The 27,762-nt window shown below is 36.3% G+C and overlaps 1 protein-coding gene across 1 annotated transcript in view; it reads right to left on the bottom strand.

Annotated features, from left to right (window-relative positions):
* The window catches only part of TPR (translocated promoter region, nuclear basket protein), a 63,458-nt gene that overhangs the window by 16,852 nt on the left and 18,844 nt on the right, over window positions 1-27,762 (bottom strand). Inside the window, exons 20-40 of the mRNA XM_052654263.1 lie at window positions 26,996-27,130; window positions 26,341-26,481; window positions 23,261-23,426; window positions 22,047-22,213; window positions 21,331-21,483; window positions 20,788-20,904; window positions 19,059-19,262; window positions 18,761-18,945; window positions 18,204-18,351; window positions 16,495-16,632; window positions 16,261-16,392; window positions 13,946-14,076; window positions 12,924-13,134; window positions 11,883-12,026; window positions 11,327-11,525; window positions 10,160-10,365; window positions 9,922-9,983; window positions 6,477-6,685; window positions 5,122-5,394; window positions 4,062-4,210; window positions 3,315-3,398 (exon numbers count right to left, since the gene is read on the bottom strand). Coding sequence (XP_052510223.1) covers window positions 3,315-3,398; window positions 4,062-4,210; window positions 5,122-5,394; window positions 6,477-6,685; window positions 9,922-9,983; window positions 10,160-10,365; window positions 11,327-11,525; window positions 11,883-12,026; window positions 12,924-13,134; window positions 13,946-14,076; window positions 16,261-16,392; window positions 16,495-16,632; window positions 18,204-18,351; window positions 18,761-18,945; window positions 19,059-19,262; window positions 20,788-20,904; window positions 21,331-21,483; window positions 22,047-22,213; window positions 23,261-23,426; window positions 26,341-26,481; window positions 26,996-27,130 — 3,354 coding nt within the window. The remainder of the gene's footprint in view (window positions 1-3,314; window positions 3,399-4,061; window positions 4,211-5,121; window positions 5,395-6,476; window positions 6,686-9,921; window positions 9,984-10,159; window positions 10,366-11,326; window positions 11,526-11,882; window positions 12,027-12,923; window positions 13,135-13,945; window positions 14,077-16,260; window positions 16,393-16,494; window positions 16,633-18,203; window positions 18,352-18,760; window positions 18,946-19,058; window positions 19,263-20,787; window positions 20,905-21,330; window positions 21,484-22,046; window positions 22,214-23,260; window positions 23,427-26,340; window positions 26,482-26,995; window positions 27,131-27,762) is intronic.

Raw genomic sequence — 27,762 nt, forward strand, 5'->3', positions numbered from 1 at the left:
ATATTTTTAGCTACTGAAATAAACCATAATTTATTTTTGATATTTCTTACAAAAAACTGTTTACTTTTTAGTTCAGTACTCAGCGAAATCTTTTTTTGGCGGGGGGGAAGGGGGGGCTGTGGCACGTGGCATGTGGAACCTTAGTTCCCTGACCAGGGATAGAATCCACACTCTCTACAGTAGAAGCACAGAGCATTAACCACTGAATCACCAGGGAGTTCCAAAATCTTCTGGTATACAAGGCAGAAACAATGCCTTATGAACTAAATCATTCATAAAGATTATGTTTACTGTAATGGAAAAAATGAGTAAGTCATGGTATAATTAAAAATGTTAACTCAAACTGACATGCTTATTTCAAGAAAAACAACACTTACAAAGAACATCTGCTTCACTGTCAGAAAATTAGAAAAATGAACTGCCACATATTCACACAGAGTAGACAGCGCTAGAAGGCAGAATGCAGTCCAATTGCACTTCTGAGTCACAGACAATTTTGTCAATCTCAAAAGTAAATACTTTGTACAAAATATTTTAGTATAATTTAACCAAGTCTAGCAATAACACCAAAATTCACATCTTATTTCAAAATTGTTATGCTCTTCAGGTACGACTCTCTCTGAGAGATACGTGAAACTGATGCCATTTATTCATCTTGGAGGTTTAATTTTCTGTTTGTAGTCAAGGAAATCTGAAAAAATTACATTAGAAAATTAATGCATCTATGAAACTAGTGCACAATTGCACTCATCTCACACGCTAGTAAAGTGATGCTCAAAATTCTCCAAGCCAGGCTTCAACAATACGTGAACTGTGAACTTCCAGATGTTCAAGTTGGTTTTAGAAAAGGCAGAGGAACCAGTGATCAAATTGCCAACATCCGCTGGATAATGGAAAAAGCAAGAGAGTTCCAGAAAAACATCTATTTCTGCTTTATTGACTATGCCAAAACCTTTGACTGTGTGGATCACAAGAAACTGTGGAAGATTCTTCAAGAGATGGGAATACCAAACCACCTGACCTGCCTCTTGAGAAATCTATATGCAGGTCAGGAAGCAACAGTTAGAACTGGACATGGAACAACAGACTGGTTCCAAACAGGAAAAGGAGTACGTCAAGGCTGTATATTGTCACCCTGCTTATTTAACTTCTATGCAGAGTACAACATGAGAAACGCTGGACTGGAAGAAGCACAAGCTGGAATCAAGTTTGCCGGGAGAAATATCAATAACCTCAGATATGCAGATGACACCACCTTTATGGCAGAAAGTAAAGAGGAACTAAAAAGCCTCTTGATGAAAGTGAAAGAGGAGAGTGAAAAAGTTGGTTTCAAGCTCAACATTCAGAAAATGAAGATCATGGCATCTGGTCCCATCACTTCATGGGAAATAGATGGGCAAACAGTGGAAACAGTGTCAGACTTTATTTCTGGGGGCTCCAAAATCACTGCAGATGGTGACTGCAGCCATGAAATTAAAAGACGCTTACTCCTTGGAAGAAAAGTTGTGACCAACCTAGATAGCATATTCAAAAGCAGAGACATTACTTTGCCGACTAAGGTCCATCTAGTCAAGGCTATGGTTTTTCCAGTGGTGATGTGTGGATGTGAAAGTTGGACTGTGAAGAAGGCTGAGTGCCCAAGAATTGATGCTTTTGAACTCTGGTGTTGGAGAAGACTCTTGAGAGTCCCTTGGACTGCAAGGAGATCCAACCAGTCCATTCTGAAGGAGATCAGCCCTGGGATTTCTTTGGAAGGAATGATGCTAAAGTTGAAACTCCAGTACTTTGGCCACCTCATGTGAAGAGTTGACTCAGTGGAAAAGACCCTGACGTTGGGAGGGATTGGGGGCAGGAGGAGAAAGGGACGACAGAGGATGAGCTGGTTGGATGGCATCACTGACTCGATGGACGTGAGTCTGAGTGAACTCCGGGAGTTGGTGATGGACAGGGAGGCCTGGCGTGCTGCGATTCATGGGGTCACAAAGAGTCGGACGTGACTGAGCAACTGAACTGAACTGCACTGACTGAAACTAGTATTTACCTGCAATCTGTGGTTACTTGTGATTAGCCTGAAACAATTTCTTTATTTTATACAGATAAAATAATTTTAGAATAAAGTGATCCTAAAACTTTACCCAGAGAGAAAGTATTGTTTCACGCTTAACAAGCCAAATGAAAAACAGACAATCTGAGATTAAATTCTAGCTCCAACGCTATGAGAACTTGGGTACATGACTCAGCTAGGCATTGATTTCTTCACCTATAAAACAGGGTTGTGACCAGATCTATTATGAGAATTAAATTATTTAATAAATGCAAATATTTTAACTATACTTGGCATATAATAATGAATTATGTTAACTAATGTTATAATATTACAAATAAACTACTATAAATTGACTTCCCAGGTGGTACAGTGGTAAAGAATCTGCCTGTTGATGCAGGAGTTGCCAGAGTCAAAGGTGTGATACCTAGGTTGGGAAGATCCCCTGCAGAGGGAAACGGTAACCCACTCCAGTATTCTTGCCTGGAAAATTCCATGGACAAAGGAGCCTTGGAGGCTATAGTCCATGGGGTTGAAAAAGTCGAATACTACTGAGCAACTGAGTACATGCACATGCCCGTGCACACACGCTATAAATGATGAATTCTCAATTTGTAGGGCAGAGGAATGGGAGAAAAGTATTAATCTGAGTGCCTAATATATGGCAGGTACTATTTTAGGTACTCTGTAAGACTATTTTAGGTATTCCAACAGATGAGAAAATTGAAGCTTAAAGAGAATTAACATCTTGCTTATAGTCATACAGCTTCTAAGTGGTAAAGTAATGAACAAAAGCTAGAGTTTGTATCTTCAGAGTCTATGCATTTCCACTCGTCAGGCTGTTTCTGGAGAAGCCTCAATGAGAGTTAAAAAGATGAAGATGTATACAAATGCATTTCCTTTCAGTTAATTTAGTAAGGGAAGCAATAGAGAGGAGCAACAGAGGACCAACAAATGAGCACTATGGATAAATGTAAGACTCAACCAGCTCGTCCTTTCAAATAAATAAGAGTGGATAATCTTTACTTGTGACAACTCTTAGCTTAGAAAGTTTGTGCCTTCTATAAAGAAACATATTTCTTTAATAAAATGTAGCAGGCAGGTATAATCAGAAGTAAAACAAAGTAGAAATTGTATTGGCAATTCTAATATTTTGTTAAATATAAAAGAAGCATATTGAAAACAGAAGTCCAAAGAATATTTCAATTTGTCAAAGCTCATTTCATTCAAGGAATCATTTGTTTACTTTACTTTCAGTATTTTTACTTACTTCTCCAATGGAATCTTGAGAATCCTGGGTGTATACTTGAGTCTCTACCTCTCCATCAGTACTTTCTTCTGCCATAACTTCTTCCTGAATCAGGACATATAAATGTGTGTGAATCGTATCAATTCACTAGATGAAGCAACACTTGTTCAGCTAGGTTTCCCGATAAAATAAAACTCAAATCTGTAATTTTATGAAACAATACATCAGAAATGTTCACTTATATTTACTTATGAAAATATAACCAATCACATTCTTCTTTGGTATATACAAAATAAGGTTAATGAACATTAACTAACTACATGCCAGTGAAATGAATTTAGTAGTCTCAATGCTTGCAAGAGAACAATTCATTACAACTTATCCTAAACAAAAGAAAATGAAGGAAAACCATTTTGGTCAACTAGAGGGTAAAAATGGCAGATACCAGTTTAAAACACCCATGAGACTATAAACTTCCTTATTCTTTGAATTAAAAAAAAAAACTGAAATGGAATTCATTCTATGTTTCTATAACTGTGATTTTAAAATGGAAATTGGAAATTCAATAAAACATATGAAAAGAATATAGAACAGCACTGGCAATGTTACATAATACTACCAGGGCTGTCAGTGGAAACATTGTTACTAACAGCAGTATTTTCTGGATTTTGACCCCTAAAACCTCCATTCACTTAATAATGTTGTAACTGAAAGAGTATCTTGTTTCTATTGGTAGAAGTAAAAATAAACAGAAAGACCTTTACATACCTCAGTTCCTACAGGTGTAACACTTTTCAGCTTCTTTGGAAGAGGCATTTCCACTGTATCATCAGAGATCTGGTCTGATGTTTCTATGGTGCTATCTTCTTCCTCTTCACGAGTACGCTTTGGCAAAGAAGAACTTGGGGTAGCTGAAACTGTGAAATTATGTAATTTAAATCTTGAATTACAGCATAACAGCTCAATTTAAAGTTAATCTAAAAACATCTTGATCATTTAACTAAAAAACAAAAACCACAGCAAACATTTATTTGGACAGAACAACAAAATCTGTTCCTGCCACTTTATGTGTAAACAAAGAGAAATTTTTTTGGTCTTTGTAAACAAAGACAAATTTATGTTCTGAATCAATGGTCTCATACTATCAACTAAACCTTTGGTTAACAAAGCCAATCAACATTTACAGTAATACATCTAACTCACTGTGACTGTATTACTATAGAATTGCTACTCACAAAGGTTATATAGGGCCTTCTTATAATTTATAAATCTCAAGACTCCTTGGACAAATAAAAACTTCCTTATATGTTTAAGATTTGACAATTCTTACATGATCTTTTTTTAGGTATCTTTTAGTTCTCAGGACTTGTACTGAGTTACAGCTTACCCTTGAACAACTTAGGGGAGAGGGGCACTGTCCTTCCAAATTTGCCATTCTTTGTATCTGCAGATCCAAGCAACTGAGGATGTGTAGTTGCTATGGTGTTCTGAAACACCACACTACTGAAAAAATCCACATATAAGTGGACCATGCAGTTCAAATCTGTGTTGTTCAAGGGTCAACTGTACATATAACATGTTATGGGTTGTACCACGTTTAAAATCAGTAATGAAATAATTGGAAAGGAAGAAAGATCTTAATGACAAAAATCAGTGACCTAAATTAGAATTCAGCAGTAAACATAAAATAAGATGTTAGGAATACAGTCATCTCCTTTAATACCCGACAGAAAACAAGTATGTACAAAGAATATTCAGGATATATAATATACTCAAGAAACTGTAAATGCACAAGTCTACTCTAACTTCATTTTAAAATTAGTCTTACCAGTGCCAAATACTGCTGTGGAAGTAGAAGGCCGCTCAACTGGTGAACTCTGCACCACCTCCACTATGTTTGGGGATAGTTCTTGATTTGCAGGCTCAATCTGAGGATGACTCTGTTGAGTAGGCTGCACAAAAGCCGTAGCCTGTGTTTGCTGCTGAACAGTTAAAATGGGCTGAGGGATAGAAGGCTGGACATTAGGACTGGTAGAACGGACAGATCCACTCGTGCTTCCGAAAACTGGAACATGCTCCACGGGCCCTTCTGACTGCATAGCTGAAAAACAATTATAGCATCCAATGCATTAGAGTTTCTGTTCTTACCAAAGTTGGGATTACCCTTCCCTATTCTGTTACAGGTGACACTGTGCACAGCTATTTGTGTACAGACCTCTCATCACTCATTAGATAAAAACACTGAGGGTAAAATAAATGTATTATGCATCTTTGTATTGCCTGTGTGAGAGATAAGGTAGTGTGCAGTAAATTGCTGGTTGAATTAAATAAATAAATACCTGAAACTGTTTTTCTATCCATTGTTCTTTTTAAATGAAGACCAAATAAAATGATACAAAGAGACTTAAGTATCATTTTGCTTTCAATTGATATAAAATAACCATTAAGTTTAACTGGTAATATATCTCATAATCATTTTACTGAATGTAGTTCAAATGAAATATTCTGTCCTTTCATAGCACATATAATTTTATATATTTTTAAACACAAGTAATTTACTGAATTCTAAAATTTGTTAAGAACCTATGGGAATTGTATTTAGTATACTGACACCTATCTTGAGATTAGGTAAAGGAATTAAAACAATGAAAAACAAAATTCCTATGCTTGAGAAGCTCAATCAAGTGGAATTAAAAAAAAAACAAAAAACATTCAACTGAATAAAATGTGGTTGTTTAAGTGCTGTAATGACTAAGAAAGTGACATGGGAACAAAGTGGAGAAAAAAATGAAAAGATCAGATAGCTTTAGTGAAGAAGTGATGTTTAGGATGAATCACTGATTTAATACAGTTTTCCAAAGTGGATTTCATATCATCTTTCTTAGCCAACAGAGGTGAAAAACATGGTCCTGAAAAAGATGACATATATTTATAAGGCTGTTATTTCCCTCTTTCTTTAGCTTGAAAACAAAACAAAGCAAAAATGATGGAGGGAGGAAATATGCTATGTTAACAAGTAACCCAGGAGGCACACACCTGAAAATACTAACTGCCCACTTTTACTATGGCGTCTGATGTTAGCTTTAGTGGGAAGTCTCATTTATCCTTGGAATTACACTCATCTTCTCATAATAAATCTAAGAAAACTGTCGGTTCAATCAGATCTGCTATTATTTTACTTACCTTCCTGTGATTCCACTTGTGTAGTGGGCATCACTGTGGCTGTTGGGGTAGTAGTAGGATTTGTAACAGTTGCAGGTGTAACCATTGGGCGGATACTAGCTCGAGGTGTTGACTTATTCCCAGCCATAGCTGCAGCTGTCACTTTACTTGGTGTAGACACAACAGGGGTTGGCTTGATATTGGCTGTTGGTGGGTCTGACATGCTGGCACTTATGCAAAGAAAAACGTGAAAATAATAATTCACAAAAAGTAATACAAACATTCCTTATAAAGTACAAATACTCCATCAAAAGTAAAGCACATATGCTTACTGAAGTGAATGTCCAGTAATTATTACCTTAATACACTACTGTGGGCAGGAATCCCTTAAAAGAAATGGAGTAACCATCATGGTCAACAAAAGAGTCCGAAATGCAGTACTTGGTTCGTATCCAAGGCAAACCATTCAATATCACAGTAATCCAAGTCTATGCCCCAACCAGTTAACGCTGAAGAAGCTGAAGTTGAACGGTTCTAAGAAGACCTACAAGACCTTTTAGAACTAACACCCAAAAAAGATGTCCTTTTCATTACACGGGACTGGAATGCAAAGTAGCAAGTTAAGAAACACCTGGGGTAACAGGCAAAACTGGCCTTGGAATACGGAATGAAGCAGGGCAAAGACTAGAGTTTTGCCAAGAGAACGCACTGGTCATAGCAAACACCCTCTTCCAACAACAAAGGAGAAGACTCTACACATGGACATCAGCAGATGGTCAACACTGAAATCAGATTGACTATATTCTTTGCAGCCAAAGATGGAGAAACTCTATACAGTCAGCAAAAACAAGACCAGGAGCTGACTGTGGCTCAGATCATGAACTCCTTATTGCCAAATTCAGACTTAAATTGAAGAAGGTAGGGAAAACCACTAGACGATTCAGACATGACCTAAATCAAATTCCTTATGATTATAAGGAAGTGAGAAATAGATTTAAGGGACAAGATATGATAGATAGAGTCCCTGATGAACTATGGACGAGGGTTCGTGACACTGTATATGAAACAGGGATCAAGACCATCACCATGGAAAAGAAATGCAAAAAGGCAAAATGGGTGTCTGGGGAGCCTTACAAGTAGCTGTGAAAAGAAGAGAAGTGAAAAGTGAAGGAGAAAAGGAAAGATATAAGCATCTGAATGTAGAGTTCCAAAGAATAGCAAGGAGAGATAAGAAAGTCTTCCTCAGTGATCAATGCAAAGAAATAGAGGAAAACAACAGAATGGGAAACACTAGAGATCTCATAAAAAAAATCAGAGGTACCAAGGGAACATTTCATGCAAAGATGGGCTCAATAAAGGACAGAAATGGTATGGACCTAACAGAAGCAGAAGATATTAAGAAGAGGTGGCAAGAATACACAGGAAAACTACAAAAAAGATCTTCACGACCAAGATAATCACGATGGTGTGGTCACTGACCTAGATCCAGACATCCTGGAATGTGAAGTCAAGTGGGCCTTAGAAAGCATCACTACGAACGAAGCTAGAGGAGGTGATGGAATTCCAGTTGAGCTATTTCAAATCCTGGAAGATGATGCTGTGAGAGCACTGCACTCAATATGTCAGCAAATCTGGAAAACTCAGCAGTGGCCACAGGACTGGAAAAGGTCAGTTTTCATTCCAATCCCAAAGAAAGGCAATGCCAAAGAATGCTCAAACTACTGCACAATTGCACTCATCTCACATGCTAGTAAAGTAATGCTCAAAATTGTCCAAGCCAGGCTTCAGCAATACGTGAACCGTGAACTTCCAGATGTTCAAGCTGGTTTTAGAAAAGGCAGAGGAACCAGAGATCAAATTGCCAACATCCGCTCAATCATGGAAAAAGCAAGAGAGTTCCAGAAAAACATCTATTTCTGCTTTATTGACTATGCCGAAGCCTTTGACTATGGGGATCACAATAAACTATGGAAAATTCTTCAAGAGATGGGAATACCAAACCACCTGACCTACCTCTTGAGAAACCTATATGCAGGTCAGGAAGCAACAGTCAGAACTAGACATGGAACAACAGACTGGTTCCAAATAGGATAAGGAGTACGTCAAGGCTGTATATTGTCACCCTGCTTATTTAACTTGTGTGCTGAGTACATCATGAGAAACACTGGGCTGGAAAAAGCACAAGCTGGAATCAAGATTGCTGGGAGAAATATCAATAACCTCAGATATGCAGATGACACCACCCTTATGGCAGAAAGTGAAGAGGAACTAAAAAGCCTCTTGATGAAAGTGAAAGAGGAGAGTGAAAAAGTTGGTTTCAAGCTCAACATTCAGAAAACGAAGATCATGGCATCCGGTCCCATCACTTCATGGGAAATAGATGGGCAAACAGTGGAAACAGTGTCAGACTTTATTTCTGGGGGCTCCAAAATCACTGCAGATGGTGACTGCAGCCATGAAATTAAAAGACGCTTACTCCTTGGAAGAAAAGTTGTGACCAACCTAGATAGCATATTCAAAAGCAGAGACAGTACTTTGCCAACAATGGTCTGTCTAGTCAAGGCTATGGTTTTTCCAGTGGTCATGTGTGGATGTGAAAGTTGGACTGTGAAGAAAGCTGAGAGCCGAAGAATTGATGCTGTTGAACTGTGGTGTTGGAGAAGACTCTTGAGAGTTCCTTGGACTGCAAGGAGATCCAACCAGTCCATCCTAAAGGAAATCAGTCCTGGGTGTTCTTTGGAAGGACTGATGGTAAAGCTGAAACTCTAGTACTTTGGCCACCTCACGTGAAGAGTTGACTTCAGTGGAAAAGACCCTGATGCTGGGAGGGATTGGGGGCAGGAGGAGAAGGGGACGACAGAGGATTAGATGGCTGGATGGCATCACCGACTCGATGGACATGAGTTTGGGTGAACTCCCGGAGTTGGTGATAGACAGTGAGGCCTAGCGTGCTGCAGTTCATGGGGTGCAGAGTAGGACACGACTGAGCAACTGAACTGAACTGAATACGCACTCAAACCTTATTAACTGTTTTCCTAACATTGCTTTGAGTAGATTTTTGGCAGATTAGGAAAAAAATTAGGCAGTAAGTACTACTGTTGTTCAGTCGCTCAGTCATGTCAGACTGTTTGCAACCCCATGGACTGTAGAACGCCAGGGTTACTTAAAGACAGTAAGTACAATTTTATATTTTTTGTTCACTAAATATTACGAAACTCTTATTGAAGAAGTTCTGAAGTTAAGCATTAGAAACTGTGCTAGAGATACTCTACAGTGGTGCATTCTGACAAGCAGAACATATTAACTGTTGATTCCTAAACCTGTCTCACCTCAGCCTCTTGCTCTTCAACTATATAATTTTATAACACAAACTTTTTTTCTCCCCAAAGATGACTAGGTCCTCCCTGTATTTTAAAAGAAAAGCAGGAAACAGACTATAAACAGACTGTCAAAGAACAAAACTCACATTCCTCTTTCACCAGAAGCTGGAGTTGTTTTCAACGTGATCTGTCTCTGCTGTTCTGGGACCTAGAGAAAGAAAACAACGGATTATTGTGCCAGACCTACAAGAGTCCACCCAACAATGCCATCAAAATTTTTTATTGTCAATTCTCTCTGACAGAGGCTCCTAAATCACTAGACATCTTCAAGCAAAATGTACAGAGAAAAAATGATTTGCCATTTAAACAGAACTGGCTGATTACCTTATTGGTAGGTTCCTGAGGCTCGTCTCTTTGCTCAAGATGTCTCTCTTGATGCTCCCTGAGTTCTCTCTCCAAGCGACTAATTCGACCTTCGTACTGGGACTTAAGAGCAGTCATACGAACATCCAGTTCATCTTTCTGCTGATCTAAGGCTCCATTCCTTTGTTTAAGCTCTTCATTTTCTTTAGTTAGCTGATCTTTTACACCTAAAGTAACCACATCGTTATATTAATACCATAATCAAACAGTGGAAACAAAAAATATTTATGTACTTGATAAGTACTCAAAGGCTGTATTGGATTCTATTCCTGAACTTTAGCATCTACAATAATTCTGGTATACTCTACATTTCAATAAGGAAGGTTTTATACATGTATTTATTACTCCAATATAAAATATACTCCAAAATAAAAAAAAAACTCAGCTTTTCCAACTAAGATCTCAAAAAAGATAAAGGATCTACCATAAACTAGTCAGCAGGAGCTCTTTTACATGGACTTTAAATATTTTTAATATATTAGACTATAAAATTTTCATTTCATATAATTTACAGCAAAAGGTACTCTAGGATAATTAAGAAACTTGTTTTTTAAAAATGAAGTTGCCAGGGACACTATCTTAGAGATCCATTTAAAAAACTGCTCATAATAAAATTCAACCTACTTGGCATTTTATTTACCTACTACCAGACTGGTAAGCAAGGTGCAGTAAGGCCCTGAGTGTTGTAGCACTGGGATCCTCATATAGCTGACATGATGTTCTCCCTGAAGGGCTAATGGGGCCCTCCATGAGTGAGGTACAGAAAACTCATTGAGAATGCTGCCTAGAATTTACAGAAGGCCTCTGGACAGTATACTATGGACCCAAAGGGTTACCATCAGAAGGCAGTAATAGTTACACACTAAAGCAGAAGGACAGCTGTACTCCCTATCTACTATCAGTTAACAATTAAGAAAGACATCATAAATTAAGGATATCCTTATTACTTGAGAATTAAAACTGCTGTAATTTGAATCCAATTAAATAAACCTAATATCTAAAGTATGCAAACACATACACAGAAGTCACTTGGCAGTATTTACTTTTCTTTCCCATTTAATTGTAAGCCTGTATCAAATAACCAACTTTCACCATCAAATTCGAATCATAAAGCATATAGAAACTTACCAGCTAAATGTGCAATTTTTGATTTTGCTGCTACAATGGCCTTTCTTGTTTTTTCTTCCTTTTCAGTTATCTGCTGTCGGAGTTGCTCTTCCTGTGTGGTTCTATCTTGAAGGTCCTGACGAAGTCGTGCAAGTTCAGACTGAAGCTCCAGAGTCTGTTCCTGGAGACTTCTTGCTTCTATCTCTTTCTCAGATAAAGTCTTTTTTAAAGCAAGACAAAGTATTAACCATGTAATTTAGCCAAATCAATATAACTACATCCCCTATAGAGTTAAAGCATAAAACTTATTAATTTGTTTAGATTAAATGAAAGTATAAATATAAAACGGTAATCAAGTGAGTGGACACTTGCAAGATGATTAGGTATTATCTGCATACGTAAGTCATTCAAAGAAAAATAACATGTTTCCGTAAAATAAGAGAAAGTATCAGTGTTTAACACATTTTTCTTTTTTCAAAATTCCTTTATGACTGAATTATATTCCATTGTATTTTTCCAGCTTTTCAACAAGGAAACAATTAGGAACATACACCTTTCACTTCTCTTCCGCTCATACCTTCTGCAGGTTCTCCACTTGATTCTCGAGTGACTTTGACTTGGTTTCAGCTTGGCTTAGCGTCTCTCTGAGCTCCTGCATTTCCTGGACTGAGACGTGCTGTTCCTGATGGTCTCCAGAAGACTGAGCTGAGGTCTCCATGACCTAAGATGACAAACAGTAATAATACACTTGCACATTTATATTCAGTAATTCTGCAAATTCATCTAAGAAAATAGTAAGCATATGAAGAAACTTACCTTTAAGGGTATTCATAAATAAATCGTCTATAAAACAACTTTAATGTCCAAGAGTAAGCTATTAGTTAAATAGATTAGGGCTTTCCATACTACTGGGTATTAACCAGCTAATCAAAGTGATTATGCACTGTTTAACACAGAATTATCCAGAAAAACAAATCACTCATATGTAAAGGAAAGCATATTAAAGTATTAATAGTGGTTAACTGAGGGCTAAGAATTTTGAAATTTTTTCTTCATATATTTTCTAGTCTAACAAGTGCTAAATACACAATCAAGTCAATATACAAGTTCTTTACCACTGGTAATCAAAAGTAAAAATCAAGTCTAAAGTAAAACAAAGATTTAAAAATTCTTTTTGATAGATGGTTAACACAAAATACTTCTTTAAAATAACACAACCTGATCAATTACAAGAAACTAGCACTTTTTGATAAATATCATTTTAATCAGCTAAATGAGTTCTTTAATGAGTTACAAGAAAATAGTTTTGAAAAGAACAATATTTGAAATTGGGAAACTAAATAAAAATGCATAGCATTTACTATTATTTCTTTATGAATTTATGGTTCATTTTAGGACATACTAAAGACCTAATCTTAAACTAAATAAAATATCACATATAAGATTAAAAACCAATAACTAAATATTATGAATAAAGTTTTTATAAGACTCATCCAAATATGCATATCCATATATCTAAATATACATAAAACTGTATAAATTATGTAGACCAAAACTGTATATATCAAAAAATCATATATATAAAGAATATATAAAAAGAAAACCACTTCAAAAATACCTTATCTTGTTGTGCTTTAAGTTCTTCATATTGAGTCTTGTACCTACGTCCAATTTTCTTGACTTGAGTAATAGTTTTAACCTTTTCTTGAATATCAATTATTTTGGCATCTAACTCCTTCTGGATGTTTTCCTTTTCTGTTCTTACTTTATTTAAATCTTCCTTTAGACTCTGGATTAAGTTCTGGTTGTTAGTCAAAGATGCATTTGATCTAAGCAAAACAGATGGGATAAAGCAAAAAGACTAAATATTTGAGACTTCAAATTTTAAAACCTTTTAAGTTATATTTTTCGGAGAGGGCAATGGCACCCCACTCCAGTACTCTTGCCTGGAAAATCCTATGGATGGAGGAGCCTGGTAGGCTGCAGTCCATGGGGTTGTTAAAGTTATATTTTTATTGTGTTGCTTTAGTGTGTGTTTTATTTAGAAAATTCTAAGAAAAGCACACACACACACTTCAAAAGAGAATTCCTTAACTTATGAACTTGTGGTACTTTAGAAAAATGTGACTGACTTATTACATGCCATATATACCCATTTTAGAGATGAGAAAAACTGAGCTATAAGTTAAGTAACATGCACACTTTTACTCTATACAGTACCCAGAGTTTAATCCACATCTGCCTGATAGCAAAATCTAGAGGTTTTGTAGGCCACATACAGTGTTTGCTGTGTGTTCCTCTTCTTTTTTATGACATTTAAAGAAAGTGTCGGAGAAGGCAATGGCACCCCACTTCAGTACTCTTGCCTGGAAAATCCCATGGACAGAGGAGCCTGGTGGGCTGCAGTCCATGGGGTCGCTAAGAGTCACACACGACTGAGCGACTTCACTTTCACTTTTCACTTTCATGCATTGGAGAAGGAAATGGCAACCCACTCCAGTGTTCTTGTCTGGAGAATCCCAGGGATGGGAGAGCCTGGTGGGCTGCCGTCTCTGGGGTCGCACAGAGTCGGACACGACTGAAGCAAACTTCTTTAAGATTGTCCAAGTTTTGTATACAATTTGAGATTAGTCCATATACCTTGCAATTTCAGCTTTAAGTCTTCCAATTTCTTCAGTCAATTGCTGAATACGTTTAGTGTGAACTTCCTTTTCAGAAAGCAGCTTACGATATTCTTCTGTATCTGGATCTTTCTGTTGACTCACTAGATGCTAGAATAGGAACAATGCATAACACAATTTTATGAAACTAATGTGCTATATTAAAATGTCAGAGTATCTAATTATGTTTACATTAGATGCTTGCATACATAGTGATCAATCATCAAATTATAAGAAAATAAAATCAAAGCTTTAGTTCCTTTGTTTAGCTAAGAGGTTTAGCCAAAATGAAAGGGGAAAACAAAGCAAATATCATTCATTATTCATTATTTTTCACAGTTGCAAAGGAACATTTCAGAATAGTTACAACAGAGTCAAATAAAGGGATCCAAAGAATCTATAAGCTTTTAATATTACATACCCAATTTTATTAAAGTGACATATATAGGGAAAAAAAGTTCATCATGCATTACAAACAAAACAAGAAAATGAAAATACTCTTACATGTAATTGATTCCATTAACCAGAAAAGAAGGCAGCATAATTTAACACGAATATATCTAGGCTTGGGCAGATTATCCTTTCTGGATTTTTCAGACTCTGTGTGTGAATAAAAAAGCATGAAGGGGCTCTAAATTTTAAAACCCTATTCAGATATGAGCAGTTCTTTAGAGCATTTTCTAGGTGCTGGGTGAACTGCTTTATTTAATTTTTATAAAATGAATAGGGTGATTATGTCATTTACAAAATCAAGAAAAATTATCTGAGAAAGATTAATGTCCTCATTTTCACAAAGCACATAGCTAGTATGAGGTAAGGCAGATTTCCAACTTCTTCTCTGAATACAGAGCTACAGCTTCTAATCATACTACGTGTGTGTATAGTATGTGAGGTTATATCAATAACCTCAGATATGCAGATGACACCACCCTCATGGCAGAAAGTGAAGAAGAACTAAAAAGCCTCTTGATGAAAGTGAAAGAGGACAGTGAAAAAGTTGGCTTAAAACTCAACATTCAGAATACTAAGATCATGGCATCTGGTCCTATCATCTCATGGCTAATAGATGGGGAAACAATGGAAACAGTGACAGACTTTATTTTAGGGGCTCCAAAATCACTGCAGATGGTGACTGCAGCCATGAAATTAAAAGATGCTTGCTCCTTGGAAGAAAAGCTACGACCAACCTAGATAGCATATTAAAAAGCAGAGACATTACTTTGCCAACAAAGGTCTATCTAGTCAAAGCTATGGTTTTTCCAGTAGTCATGTATGGATGTGAGAGTTGGACTATTAAAAAAGCTTAGCACTGAAGAATTGATGCTTTTGAACTGTGGTGCTGGAGAAGACTCTTTAGAGTTCCTTGGACAGTAGGGAGATCTAACCAGTCCATCCAAAAGGAAATCGGTCCTGAATATTCACTGGAAGGACTGATGCTGAAGCTGAAACTCTCATACTCTGGGAACCTGATGTGAAGAACTATCTCACTGAAAAAGACCCTGATGCTGGGAAAGACTGAAGGTGGGAGAAGGGGATGACAGAGGATGAGATGGTTGGATGGCATCACCAACATGATGGACAGGAGTTTTGAGTAAACTCCAGGAGTTGGTGATGGACAGGGAGGCCTGGTGTGCTGCAGTCCATGGGATTGCAAAGAATCAGACACAACTGAGTGACTGAACTGAATTAATGTGTGGGTGCATTTTGTTGCTCAGTGGTGTCTGACTCATTGTGAACCCATGGACTGTAGCCTGCCAGGCTCCTCTGTCCAAGGGATTTTTCAGGTAAGAATACTGAAGTGGGTTGCCATTCCCTTCTCCAGGGGATCTTCCCAACCCAGGGATTGAACCCAGGTCTCCTGCACTGCAGGCAAATTCTTTATCATCTGAGACACCAGGGAAGCCAAACATACTATGCTATATGGTTTTGTCTTCTTGCCCCCACCCACCAAAATATTGCAGTGAACAAGTCTTCTTAAAGTGCTTCAATGAATTATATAAATCCATTTCTCATGTACAAAAACATTTTAAAGACAAAGCAAAAGCCTAAATTTGGAATACAAATAGACAATTTAGCTTTTTTAAAAAATACAGACAGTATAACCAAAACTTTAAAAATTTAGTTATAAGCTTAATGCCTGACACATAGGTATATGTAACAAACCCGTCAGACTTTTACTGATCAATATAAAATACTTCCCACTAGCTCATCAAATATTTTTATCCTCTTAAACTTTACCCTATTATTTTAAATCAATATGTTTTTATGTTTTGGAATGGGTTTGACTAAATTTACCTGGTTACGTGCTTTCCAACGTTTGACATCTTCTTCTAATAACTTCTTCTCTGCTTGCAACATACCACTTTTCTCACTCAGCTCAGCATTTGCTTCTTGTAAGGGTAAAATATCTAACTCCAGTTTCCTGACCTGAAAATGGTTTCAGTATTTTTTTTTAATATCTGATGCAAAAATTTATTTACAACATTAGTAAAAATATGTCTCTCTACTCTTCATTTGTAAATTACAAACCTTGGCTTGCATCTGCTGTAGATCCTGTTCCAGCCTCTCCTTCTCTTCTCTCAGCATCTTATTGGTCTCCATGACTACGTTCATTGTTTCGGTTTTCTTCATCAGTTCCTCATGCTGGGCCATTGTTTTTGCAGTTACCTAAAGATTTCAAACATATGTGTACAGCAACATTTAGCAATAGATTAAGGTCTATGTTTTCCTACCAGCTCTAATGTTGCCTATAAAAAGGATTTACATGTCAACTTTTAAAACAATTTTTAGGAGTCTTACATGTTTATTTTTCTGTGATTCATGCCAATTACAGAGTTCAAACATGCCAAGAAATTAAAAGATGAAAGTAAAAAGATACTACAAATCTCACCAACAAATATTTACATTAGGTAAAAACATTAATCCAGCCCTCTATCTTCCTGTTTCTATTCTTTTTCTTGCTACACTGAATTCAGGAACAGTTCTAAAATGATGTTATTTTGGTCCTCAGTTTTCCCCCTCTTTTTCAGAAACTCTTTCATTTCACTCAATTATTTCATCACTTTGATTCTGAGCAGTTTTACTGAATACTTGTTCATGTGTGAAGAACATTTTTTCTGTTCTGAGTACCATTATCTAGTTTTTGCATGTATTACTTTATACCTTTACCATTTTTAAAGCTATCGTTCATGGTTGCCAGGCTACACTGCTTGACCTGGGCAGACATTATTTTAGATATAACTTAGGTTACTTCTTGACTCTCTCCCTTTGTATGTTAGGCTTGGCTGAGCTGGGTATTTTGTAGTATTATTTGCCTTTATGTAGTCCAAAGGAACAGCAAAGAAAACACAGGAGACTGAAAGAATATACAATCTTCATTAGAAACCCTGATTCTGCTCTTTCCTGCGTTAGCTCCACTGAATCAGAGGGTCTGTTTATTATTTCCATAGTGAGATATTTAAATTTGAGTTGTTTTCTCAATAGGACGTAATTCTGTAACTTTTCATTTCTGTCTGAAAATGTAAATCCCGTAAGTCTACTTGTTCAATTAACCACTTTCTCCTATTTCATGGTTTCTCTCTAGTAGCCATTCCAACCATCTATCAGTTAAAAGAAGATAAATGATTCAAGGTCTTAATTTCCTTCTTTCTAGACGTGGAGTTATATTATTGCATCTCCTCAGAATGAGGTTACGCAGTAATAAGCTTTCAGTTGGTTGAGTGGACACAGTTGAGCTTGTGTTCTGGTCATACATTCACCAAACACCTTTTTTCCCCACTTTGGTTGACTCTTTTGACTACATTTTACACCTCTGCTGAGAAAAAGAAAATTCCATAGCAAATTCAACCATTTTTTGTAGATGACTAATTTCTATAATGACAATTAATGTAGTAAATAAAGATAACTGAAGTTTATTAAGCACTCTGTGTGCACCAGACATAATTCGAAAGTTTCATGTGCACTAACTCAATTCTGTTTTTATCACCCTCATATTACAGACAAGGACGTTAAATAAGATGCCCAAGTAACACATCGAACAGTATGAACTAGAACTTGAAACCACGTAGTCTTGTTCATCATTAAGTCTCTTATCACTGCACTGCGCCGATGTTTACCATCTAATGAACTTACGAGTTTAAGAAGAATGCTTCTTTCAAACTAAATATTACGCTACTAGAAACTGAAATGAGGACATCTCTTGATTTAACAAGTACCTTCTTAAAGCTTAGGGTACATACCTGAACTTTCTCCCTTTCAGCATTTAGGCTATCCTGAAGTTCCTGCAGCTCTCTTTCTAAAAGTTCAACCCTTTGTCGATATCGCAGGCTCTCAACTTGAGCCACTTCAAATCTAGTTTCAGCAATTTCTTTTTCTCGTCGTATAAATCTACAAAAATATGTAAGATGTGATTTGAATAGATTAATGCCAGTAACAGAACATTCAAAAACTTGGATAATTTTTAAGATAACAAAATTATTCACTTTAAAAACTATTTTCAAACAGTGGTTTCTACTTTAAAATAAATCTGAAAGGCGTTTACTTTTCTAAGGAAGCCATTCAAGTTCTTACTGTCAGATTCAACTTGAATTCATATATTTAAATCGGTGTATGTCTAAATGTCAAGTGACCACCAATTGGGTGGTAGTGGGTTTGTTGACTCTATGTGACAAAACAAGCTTTATATTTATTTACCTAAATAACATAACTTCCACTGGCCTAATTTATACACTTACAGTGTAACTTCATAATTGTTGCTCATCACAGAAGTAAAGCACGAAGAATTTATCGGATTTACCTGAGAATTTCTAAAATTTGTTCTTGAGATTTTCCTTCTTCACTGAGAGATACATTCAATGGACCCTGTACACCTTCCTTCATCGAGGAAACGACTTTGTCACTTAATTTTTCAATCTGATCATGAAGTAACCTGTTTTGTTTTTCTAGATCTTCACAGCGAGATACACTCTTAGAAACTTCATCCTATAAGCCAAGAGTCTATCATATAATAACAGATTTTCCAATGTATGTTAAAAAACAATTAAAAAAAACCCCAAACCCTTCAATTCTCCAGAACATTCTATTATGAATAATACCTTTAACATTCTCTCTCTTTCTTCCCAAGATGCTTTACATTCCAACAACTGTGACTCTGCTTTTTGGGCTGTTTCTTCCAAGTGCTGACGCACTGAGGCCATTTTGGAAACCTGTTCCTTGGCAGCTTGGAGAGCTTCAACATCAGCAGCATGCAGCATCAATTCTCTCTCATACTTATTCTGAGCTTCCACAGCTATTTTAGCCTGAAAGGAATTATTGCCCCATTGACACAGGTTAAAATTCCATAAGGCCAGTCTTTGAAAAGATGCACACTGTATTACTCACAGCAATAAATGTGAACACAACCTAAATGTTCCAAAATATCTAGAATAATGAAAAATTATGCTGTACCTATTTGATGAAGTGTTAAACAACTGTTCAAAATGAAACTTAGATGAGGTAGTAACTTGGAACAGACTTTATGAAATAAAGACTAAATATAACTCAGTTACATAAAATATATGCATATATACACACAAGTGAAAAAGGGAAATGAAAATAATCTATTTGAATACTGAATCATGGATACACTCTTTGATTCTAATTTCCAATGTTACAATGTTTGGCAATAAGCCAACGATAATTCATTTTTGTCTAATTTACCTTCAGTGTGAAGCACTTTCCCTTATACTCCATTTCTAAAATAATCCTGTTACATATACATGTTATGCATGTAAGCAATATGCTATTAACATACCACCAATCAGAAAAATGAGAACGTTATCAATACCCTTACATGTATTCCTTTCCCATTTTACCATTTCAATAATCCTCATTTTCCTGAATTGTTTTATCATCTCTTATTCATAACAAACTATAAAAAGCAGTATCATGTATATATGTGTGTGCGTGTATGTATATAAACTTAAATACTGTGCTTTTGTACTGTTAAAGCTTATGAACGGTGATGTATAGAAATCTGCATAAGCTCAGTAATGCATTAAAAATGTTTTCAAAATGTCCCTGTTTTGCTGAGGAAAAGTATCTCTATCTTGTCTATAGTACAGCTTTACAACTAGACTTAGTGTAGTACTGCAACAGTGAAAGAATGCTCACAAGTGAGATCAAGTACCCGTTTAATCTTCTACTCCTATTTTTATATATTTTCTCCATTTACCAATGTTGTTTTGTTAATGGATATGGCTCTACAGACATCTCTTTTTTTCTTCAAAGTCTGCTTTATGCATCTTTGCTTTTATGGAAGACCTAGGTTAGTATCTATTTCTGCTAAACAAAAGAAATCCAAAGAGGACTACTGCTTTTACAGAAAAGTGAAAACAGTGTTCAGCATTTGTTCAGTAGATGCCATTATTGAGGCAGTGAGCACCCTGAGTAGCAAGAGGGGTATCGCCAAGCTCCTGCCACAGGAACTACACTCAGCATCTCAGCATCAAGCCGTCATAGCTTTGGACTGTGAGCGTCTATGTTTTATCTCTATTTAATCTGTGTTTCCATTAGGAAGATGTGACCTGAGATAACTGTTTCTTCACTTTATGCCATTTCAGCTTTCACAGGAATGTTCTACTTCTGGACAGCAGGGGAAACCTGGCCTTATTGTTAGCTTTCGTCTATACTTATCAGTTGATCTTATTCCAAGTGCCCTAAGAGTGGAAATAACTTGCATGTTTTATAAAATGCACCAATCCCCCAAATGCATTACTATACTCAAAGAACTGTGCCCTAAGATCAAAGCTCACTTTCCAATAACTGGCTCTGAATGACACTTACCTGTTCCTGACAGTCCCGTCTGGCTTGCTGTTCATTACTCAAAGCTGTGCTTGCTCTCTGAAGAGCTTCTTGTACTTCATTCTGAACACTATTGAGTGTTTTCTTTAACTCAGACAACTAAATTGAAGAACAAGATTAAAACCAAGAGTTAATTGCAAATTTACTTTAAAATTATCGAAGTCAGGTTTTTAAAAATACAAGTAGCCCAAGACTTATTAAGTTTAAATAGTTTATCACCTGATATATTATGCAAATTTTGCAGGCTTTTATTCTTTCCATATTATTAAAAATGTGTACAAAAGTAAATTTTTAGGCAGAGGCTTCTGAAAAGCAACACTGATATCTAGTACCATAAAGTAGTCTCAAGTATCCAAAAGGAAACATGTACAGATCAGAGTAAAATACAAAACTAAAATAGTTATATACGGTATGTGTTCAATCGGTATCTGCTGAGAATAACTGAATGGTAATTAATGAGCTAGATAAAAGGATCTAAATCCTTGTAACAGAAAAAGTGATCGGTACGGTAATAACCGAAGTTACCTGTTGCTCCATGCTCTCTATGGCTTTTCTCTTGTCATCCTGCAGTTCCTGTTTCTCCTTCTCTGCCTCCATCAGCTTCTTCTCCAGCTGTGTCTGGAACTCGGCTGACTCTTTTAAGCGAACTTCAATATTCTTACGAACTTCTTCTGTCACCTTTACCATCAACCAAACAGTAGGGTACAAAGAATACACACATTTAAAATTATACAATTCCTTTCCCCAAATCAAAGCTAAATTTATTTAGATAGGTAAGAAGGGGATTTATTTAGAAACTCTGTTCATAGACAGTGTGGGCCATCTCAGAAGGCAAGACTGGCCTAAGCTAAATTTAAAACGTACTAAAATTCACAAATGGAATACACTGGCCTTCCTATCTCAGCTGATAGTGCCTATTACAAGGAATAACTTCCTATCTTTACTATTCAAATGATGCTTTCCTTCAAGGCCAGGCAAAAATGCCATCTCCCCTGTGAAGTCATGCATACTCAAAAGACAAACAATCTCACCTACCACCCACTCACATCAGCATTTCATCTGTACTTTTTCTATAGGAATATACTTCCCATGTTCTACAAATTTTGTGTGATTATTTTATTGTATCTGGCACTTTTAAGAGGTAAGTGCAATGCCAGTTGAACCCACACTTTTACACAGTGCCTTACACATCCTAACTTAAAAAAAAAGTACATGCAAACTGATTTCAAAATTGCATATACCTGTTTCTCCTTGTTGAGGGACTCTTCCAAACTAGTAACCATTGCACGATACTGTTCCACATTACTAGTGCTTGTTTTGAGTCTTTCCTTCAAGTCATTCACCTGCTCTTCTGCCTGCCTTAGCTGGCTCAGAAGGTCATCTATATCTTCTTTGTTGCTAGGCTGACCTAATAGATTTAACAGCTTTCTTAAAATTAACATTTTAAATGATATTAAAGATGACTACTATTAAAGAATTTGTGAAATAAGAATTAAGGCTGAGATGTAGAAGTACTTAACTATCTAGAAAGTTTATTTCAACCTATGCTGAATACCAAAATAAAAACAGGTTACAGTCGGTAGGTTATTTAAAAACAAAAATGTTTAAGTATTTGAACTCTGCTGTTACAAATATTTTTAAAAGGTATTTAAAAGAGAATATAAAATAATTCCACTAAACTGAAATAGCTACTTGTAGAAATTAACACTCTTAATTTAATTAAACCACTGTTTATGCCAAAATGCTACAGCTTGAAACATGTAGAGTAATTCTCATTCTAAAATTCACAGAAAAGGAAGAAATTACAGATTAAAAAAAAGAATGTTTTCTTACTATATGGTAATAAGAAGAAAGGAGTCCTGGAGAATTATATATATACAATATATATCACATACATACACATGTATACTTATGTTTTAAATTTCTCTTCTATATTAAGAAAGAAGTAAGGCCATGTAGAAAGATTACCTGGACTCAATGGGTTTGCATTTGAAATAATGTATTGACAAAGAGTAGCAAAACCTAATGAGACAAACCTTTTCCCTGCAGCTGTCAATGAGCAAAGATAGGAATACTGCTCTAAAGAGATCAAACAAATCCATGATTTCTGTAAGTTAGCCTTATCATTATATATTTAGCAAGTAACTTCATCTCAAAAGGGAGTTAAAAATTCAAATTATTAACCCTCCACAAGAGAAACACTCTTAAAGCATCAATGAAATGGTTTCAATAACTGGAAAACTAAGAGCATATCTTGGTCAGCTGCCACATATACAACTATTCTGAATCTTTCAAGTCTATGCATTTATTAATTTAGGTGGAAAACTGGGCTTTACTGTATGAAGAGTAAAGTTTTTTATTTAAATCTTTTGCTAGTATCTATGAAAACAATGGCTACTTATTTACAGGATATGTTATAAACCTGGCACTTTTGTCAGCCTACTTAATTATTTACCTTTACCAGTTCTCTGAGAAGACTGAGAAGCAAGTTGGACTTCCATATTACTGAGGTGTTGTTTCAATGAAGCAATTTCCTTTTGAGCATTTTTTAACAGTTCTTTTGTGTTAAGATGAAGATTTGTCTCAGTATCCAGCTGTCTCTTTGTATCTAAAAGCTGAACCTATAAGAAAAAAATACATTAACCCTACAAACACTATCTTTCAATTTATAAGTAACTAGAGGTTCAAATTACCTTTTTACAGAACTTTAAACTGGCTAAAACAGAGCAACAGAACTGACATTTACCTCCTGAACTGAAACAACCAAAATAAATCAACAACAAAAAACAGACAAAATGCTTTGAACCAACTGAGATAGGAAACAGAGAGATGAACCCTACAACTTCTCACCTTATTGATTTAAGATTGTCCAGGCTAAGCAAAGGGAAAGGAAAATGAGGCCACAGACTTCATGAACTAGGAACATACAACTCAGAATAGAAGAAGGCCAGAGCAGCTTGAATTCATTAAACAGAAAGACTATCAGAGAGAAGACAGCTTCCCAGACATACTATTGTGGAGACTTGCACAGGTTCCCTTCTTGAATAATGAGCAAAAGAGTGATCAGTGCATGCCTGTGAAAATACTCCAGACGGTAAAAAATCAAACAGAGACTGGAGTGGTCTGAAGACTGAAGACTCTCTGGTCCTCAGAGCAAGTCAGGAATAATGCCTGTTTCTAGCAGCCTGACTGAAAAAGCTCTTAATTCACTGGACTCTGGGACTACACCTCAGGAAGATTTGCCTTGGCTCAGTTCAGTTGCTCAGTCATGTCCGACTCTTTGTGACCCCATGGACTGCAGCATGCCAGGTTACCCCGTCTATCACCAACTCACAGAGCCAACTCAAACTCATGTCGAGTCGGTGATGTCATCCAACCATATCATCCACTGTTGTTCCCTTCTCCTCCTGCCTTCAATCTTTCCAAGCATCAGGGTCTTTTTCAATGAGACAGTTCTTCACATCAGGTGGCCAAAGTACTGGAGTTTCAGCTTCAGCATTAGTCTTTCCAATGAATATTCAGGACTGATTTCCTTTAGGATGGACTGGTTGGATCTCCTTGCAGTCCAAGGGACTCTCAAGAGTCTTCTCCAACACCACAGTTCAAAAGCATCAATTCTCTGGCACTCAGCTTTTTTAACAGTCCAACTCTCACATCCGTACATGACCACTGGGAAAACCATAGCCTTGACTAGACGGACCTTTGTTGGCAAAGTAAAGTCTCTGCTTTTTAATATGCTGTCTAGGTTGGTCATAGCTTTTCTTCCAAGAAGCAAGCGTTTTTCAATTTCATGGCTGCAGTCACCATCTGCAGTGATTTTGGAGCTCCCCAAAATGAAGTCTCTATTTCCATGGTTCCCCCATCTATTAGCCATGAAATGATGGGACTAGATGCCATGATCTTAGTATTCTGAATGTTGAGCTTTAAGCCAACTTTTCCACTCTCCTCTTTCATTTTCATCAAGAGGCTGTTTATTTTTTCACTTTCTACCATAAGGGTGGTGTCATCTGCATATCTGAGGTTAATGATGTTTCTCCCAGCAATCTTGATTCCAGCTTGTCCTTCATCCAGCCCAGCATTTTGCATGATGTATACTGCATATAAGAGAAACAAGCAGGGTGACAAGATACAGACTTGACGTACTCCTTTCCCAATTCAGAACCAGTCTGCCATTCCATGTCCAGTTCTAACTGTTGCTTCTTGACCTGTATACAGATTTCTCAGCAGGTCAGGTGGTCTGGTATTCCCATCTCTTTAAGAATTTTCCATAGTTTGTTGTGATCCACACAGTCAAAGGCTTTGGCGTAGTCAATAAAACAAAAGTGGATGTTTTTCTGGAACTCTGCTTTTTCTATGATCCAGCAAATGTTGGCAATTTGATCTCTAGTTCCTCTGCCTTTTCTAAATCCAGCTTGAACATCTGGAAGTTCACGGTTCATGCTTGAAGCCTGGCTTGGAGAATTCTAACCATTGCTTTGCTAGCATGTGAGATGAATGCAACTGTGAGGTAGTTTGGACATTCTTTGGCATTACCTTTCTTTGGGATTGGATGAAAACTGACCTTTTCCAGTCCTGTGGACCACTGCTGAGTTTTTCAAATTTGCTGGCATATTGAGTGCAGCACTTTCACAGCATCATCTTTTAGGATTTGAAACAGCTCAACTGGAATTCCATTACATCCACTAGCTTTGTTCATAGTAATGTTTCCTAAGGCCCACCAAACTTCCTCTAGGTGGATGATCACACCACTGTGGTTATCTCGGTCATGAAGATCTTTTTTGTATAGTTCTTCCAGGTATTCTTTGCCACCTCTTCTTAATACCTTCTGCTTCTGTTAGGTCCATACCATTTCTGTTCTTTATTGTGCCCATCTTTGCATGAAATGTTTCCTTAGTATTTCTAATTTTCTTGAAGAGATCTCTAGTCTTTCCTATTTTATTGTTTCCCTCTATTTCTTTGCACTGATCCCTGAGGAAGGCTTTCTTATCTTTCTTTGCTATTCTTTGGAACTCTGCTTTCAAATGAGTATATCTTTCCTTTTCTCCTTTGCCTTTCACTTCTCTTCTCAGTTATTCGTAAGGCCTCCTCAGACAACCATTTTGCCATTTTACATTTCTTTTTCTTGGGGACGGTCTTATCACTGCCTCTTGTACAATGTCATGAACCTCTGTCATAATTCTTCAGGTACTCTATCAGATCTAATCCCTTGAATCTATTTGTCCCTATTTTTTACAACTTATTAGGCATGCTTTGAGTCTGCCTAATAAATTGTAAAAAATAGACTCAAGAGAAGCAAACTATTTTCAGTTAACTTAACTTCAGTCCAGGAGAAAACTCAAGATTTAAAGAAAAATATCTGGCACCCCTCAGGATAAAACTCATGTTATGGCACCCAATGAAAAATTACTAGGCATACAAAAAGGCAAGAAAAACTTAAAGAGTCTGTAAGAGATCTCTTCAAGACTGTGCTTCAACATGAGCTTGATTTTTAAACAGAAATATTCTATAGAAATTCAGAACACTGGTAAGACTCACATCCAGATTTCTAGTAAGTGTATGCCTCTGTTCCACCTCATTCTCCAACTTCTTCTTTAGATGGGATATTTCATGTTCCAGTTTTTCTATCTGGCTACTAAGCCTTTGTTTGGTTTCTGTTTCAGATCGCTCTAATATTCCCTAAGGATAGAAAAAAAAAATTTGGTTATACTTAAAAAAAGTAAGAACAAATGAACAACAACAACAAAAACTCAAAGGCAACTGGAAATTACAGGAATACAACTCATTTCTGCATGAAGATCGAAAACATTTACCAAGAAGATATTTTGACATTTTCCATAGTAAAACATCTATTTAATAGCGAAAATAAGAACCATATTACCACAGCCAGATTTCTTCATGTTTTGAAGAACATAAACCAAAGATTTAATCTTGAAAACAATTCAACTGTATAGGACTCTGTAAACATAGACCTGAGGATCAAAACTGCCAATTGCCTGGCTTCAGTCAGTTCTCCTTCAATGTTTTACTTGAAATACTGATGTCTTAAATAAACTTCAAAATTCAATGATCATCATAACACATGACAAAAATGACGTAAACTTTCTTATTAAGAAAACTGAGATACAATGTTAAAATTATTCAAATTAAACTTAAAAATTTTTTTCTACTTATCCCTTTTTTATTTGGTTACCTGAATTGTTTGCAGATTAGTAAGCAGTAAGTTTTGCCCTCTTTGTTCGGCCAACAAAGATTCTCTTTGCTGGGAAAGACGGACTTCTGACAATTTAAGCATTTCCTTTTCCTTTTTCAGATTTTCTGCTCTTACCTTGAGTCAAGTACAAATTAAAAAAAAAATGTTGAAAAACAATGTGTCAAATGTAATAACACAATTATAAGTTTCATGTATTGAATTATGAAACAAATATTACTGGAAATACCAATAAATTCAACGGAAAAATTCTTACAATTACCACAAATACATATATTATCTTTGGTCCAGCAAATCAAGACTTAAAAAAAAAACCACAACAAAAATCTAAAATGCCACAGTATAAGATGCAAAATTATAAAACTATGCAATAGTCACACCTGCATACTATTCAACTATGCAAGTTTTAGAAACTAAACTTGGCTTCTAAGTATCTGTTTGAGTGCTGACTTATCTATTTGAACTTTTTTTCCCCATGAGGAGTATCTTCTGAGTTTCAGAGGATAGATATACAAGGGCTTGCTGAAAATCAGTATCCTCAAAGTACTCATATTTACAGGATGAGTCAAAAACTATCAATTATAAAACTTACTCCACCAGTTTGAAACAGTGCTGCTGTCTATTCTCCACAAAGGAGTGAGGACAAGACAGAAATAACAGAGCCAACAGAATTAGAAAAGCTAAGTTTTAAGTCCCAACCAACCTGTATCTCATGATGGCCCGCAAAAGGGCAAATTACTTAGCTTCTG

The sequence above is a fragment of the Budorcas taxicolor genome, chromosome 16, assembly GCF_023091745.1.
Source record: "Budorcas taxicolor isolate Tak-1 chromosome 16, Takin1.1, whole genome shotgun sequence".
Lineage (NCBI taxonomy): Eukaryota > Metazoa > Chordata > Mammalia > Artiodactyla > Bovidae > Budorcas > Budorcas taxicolor.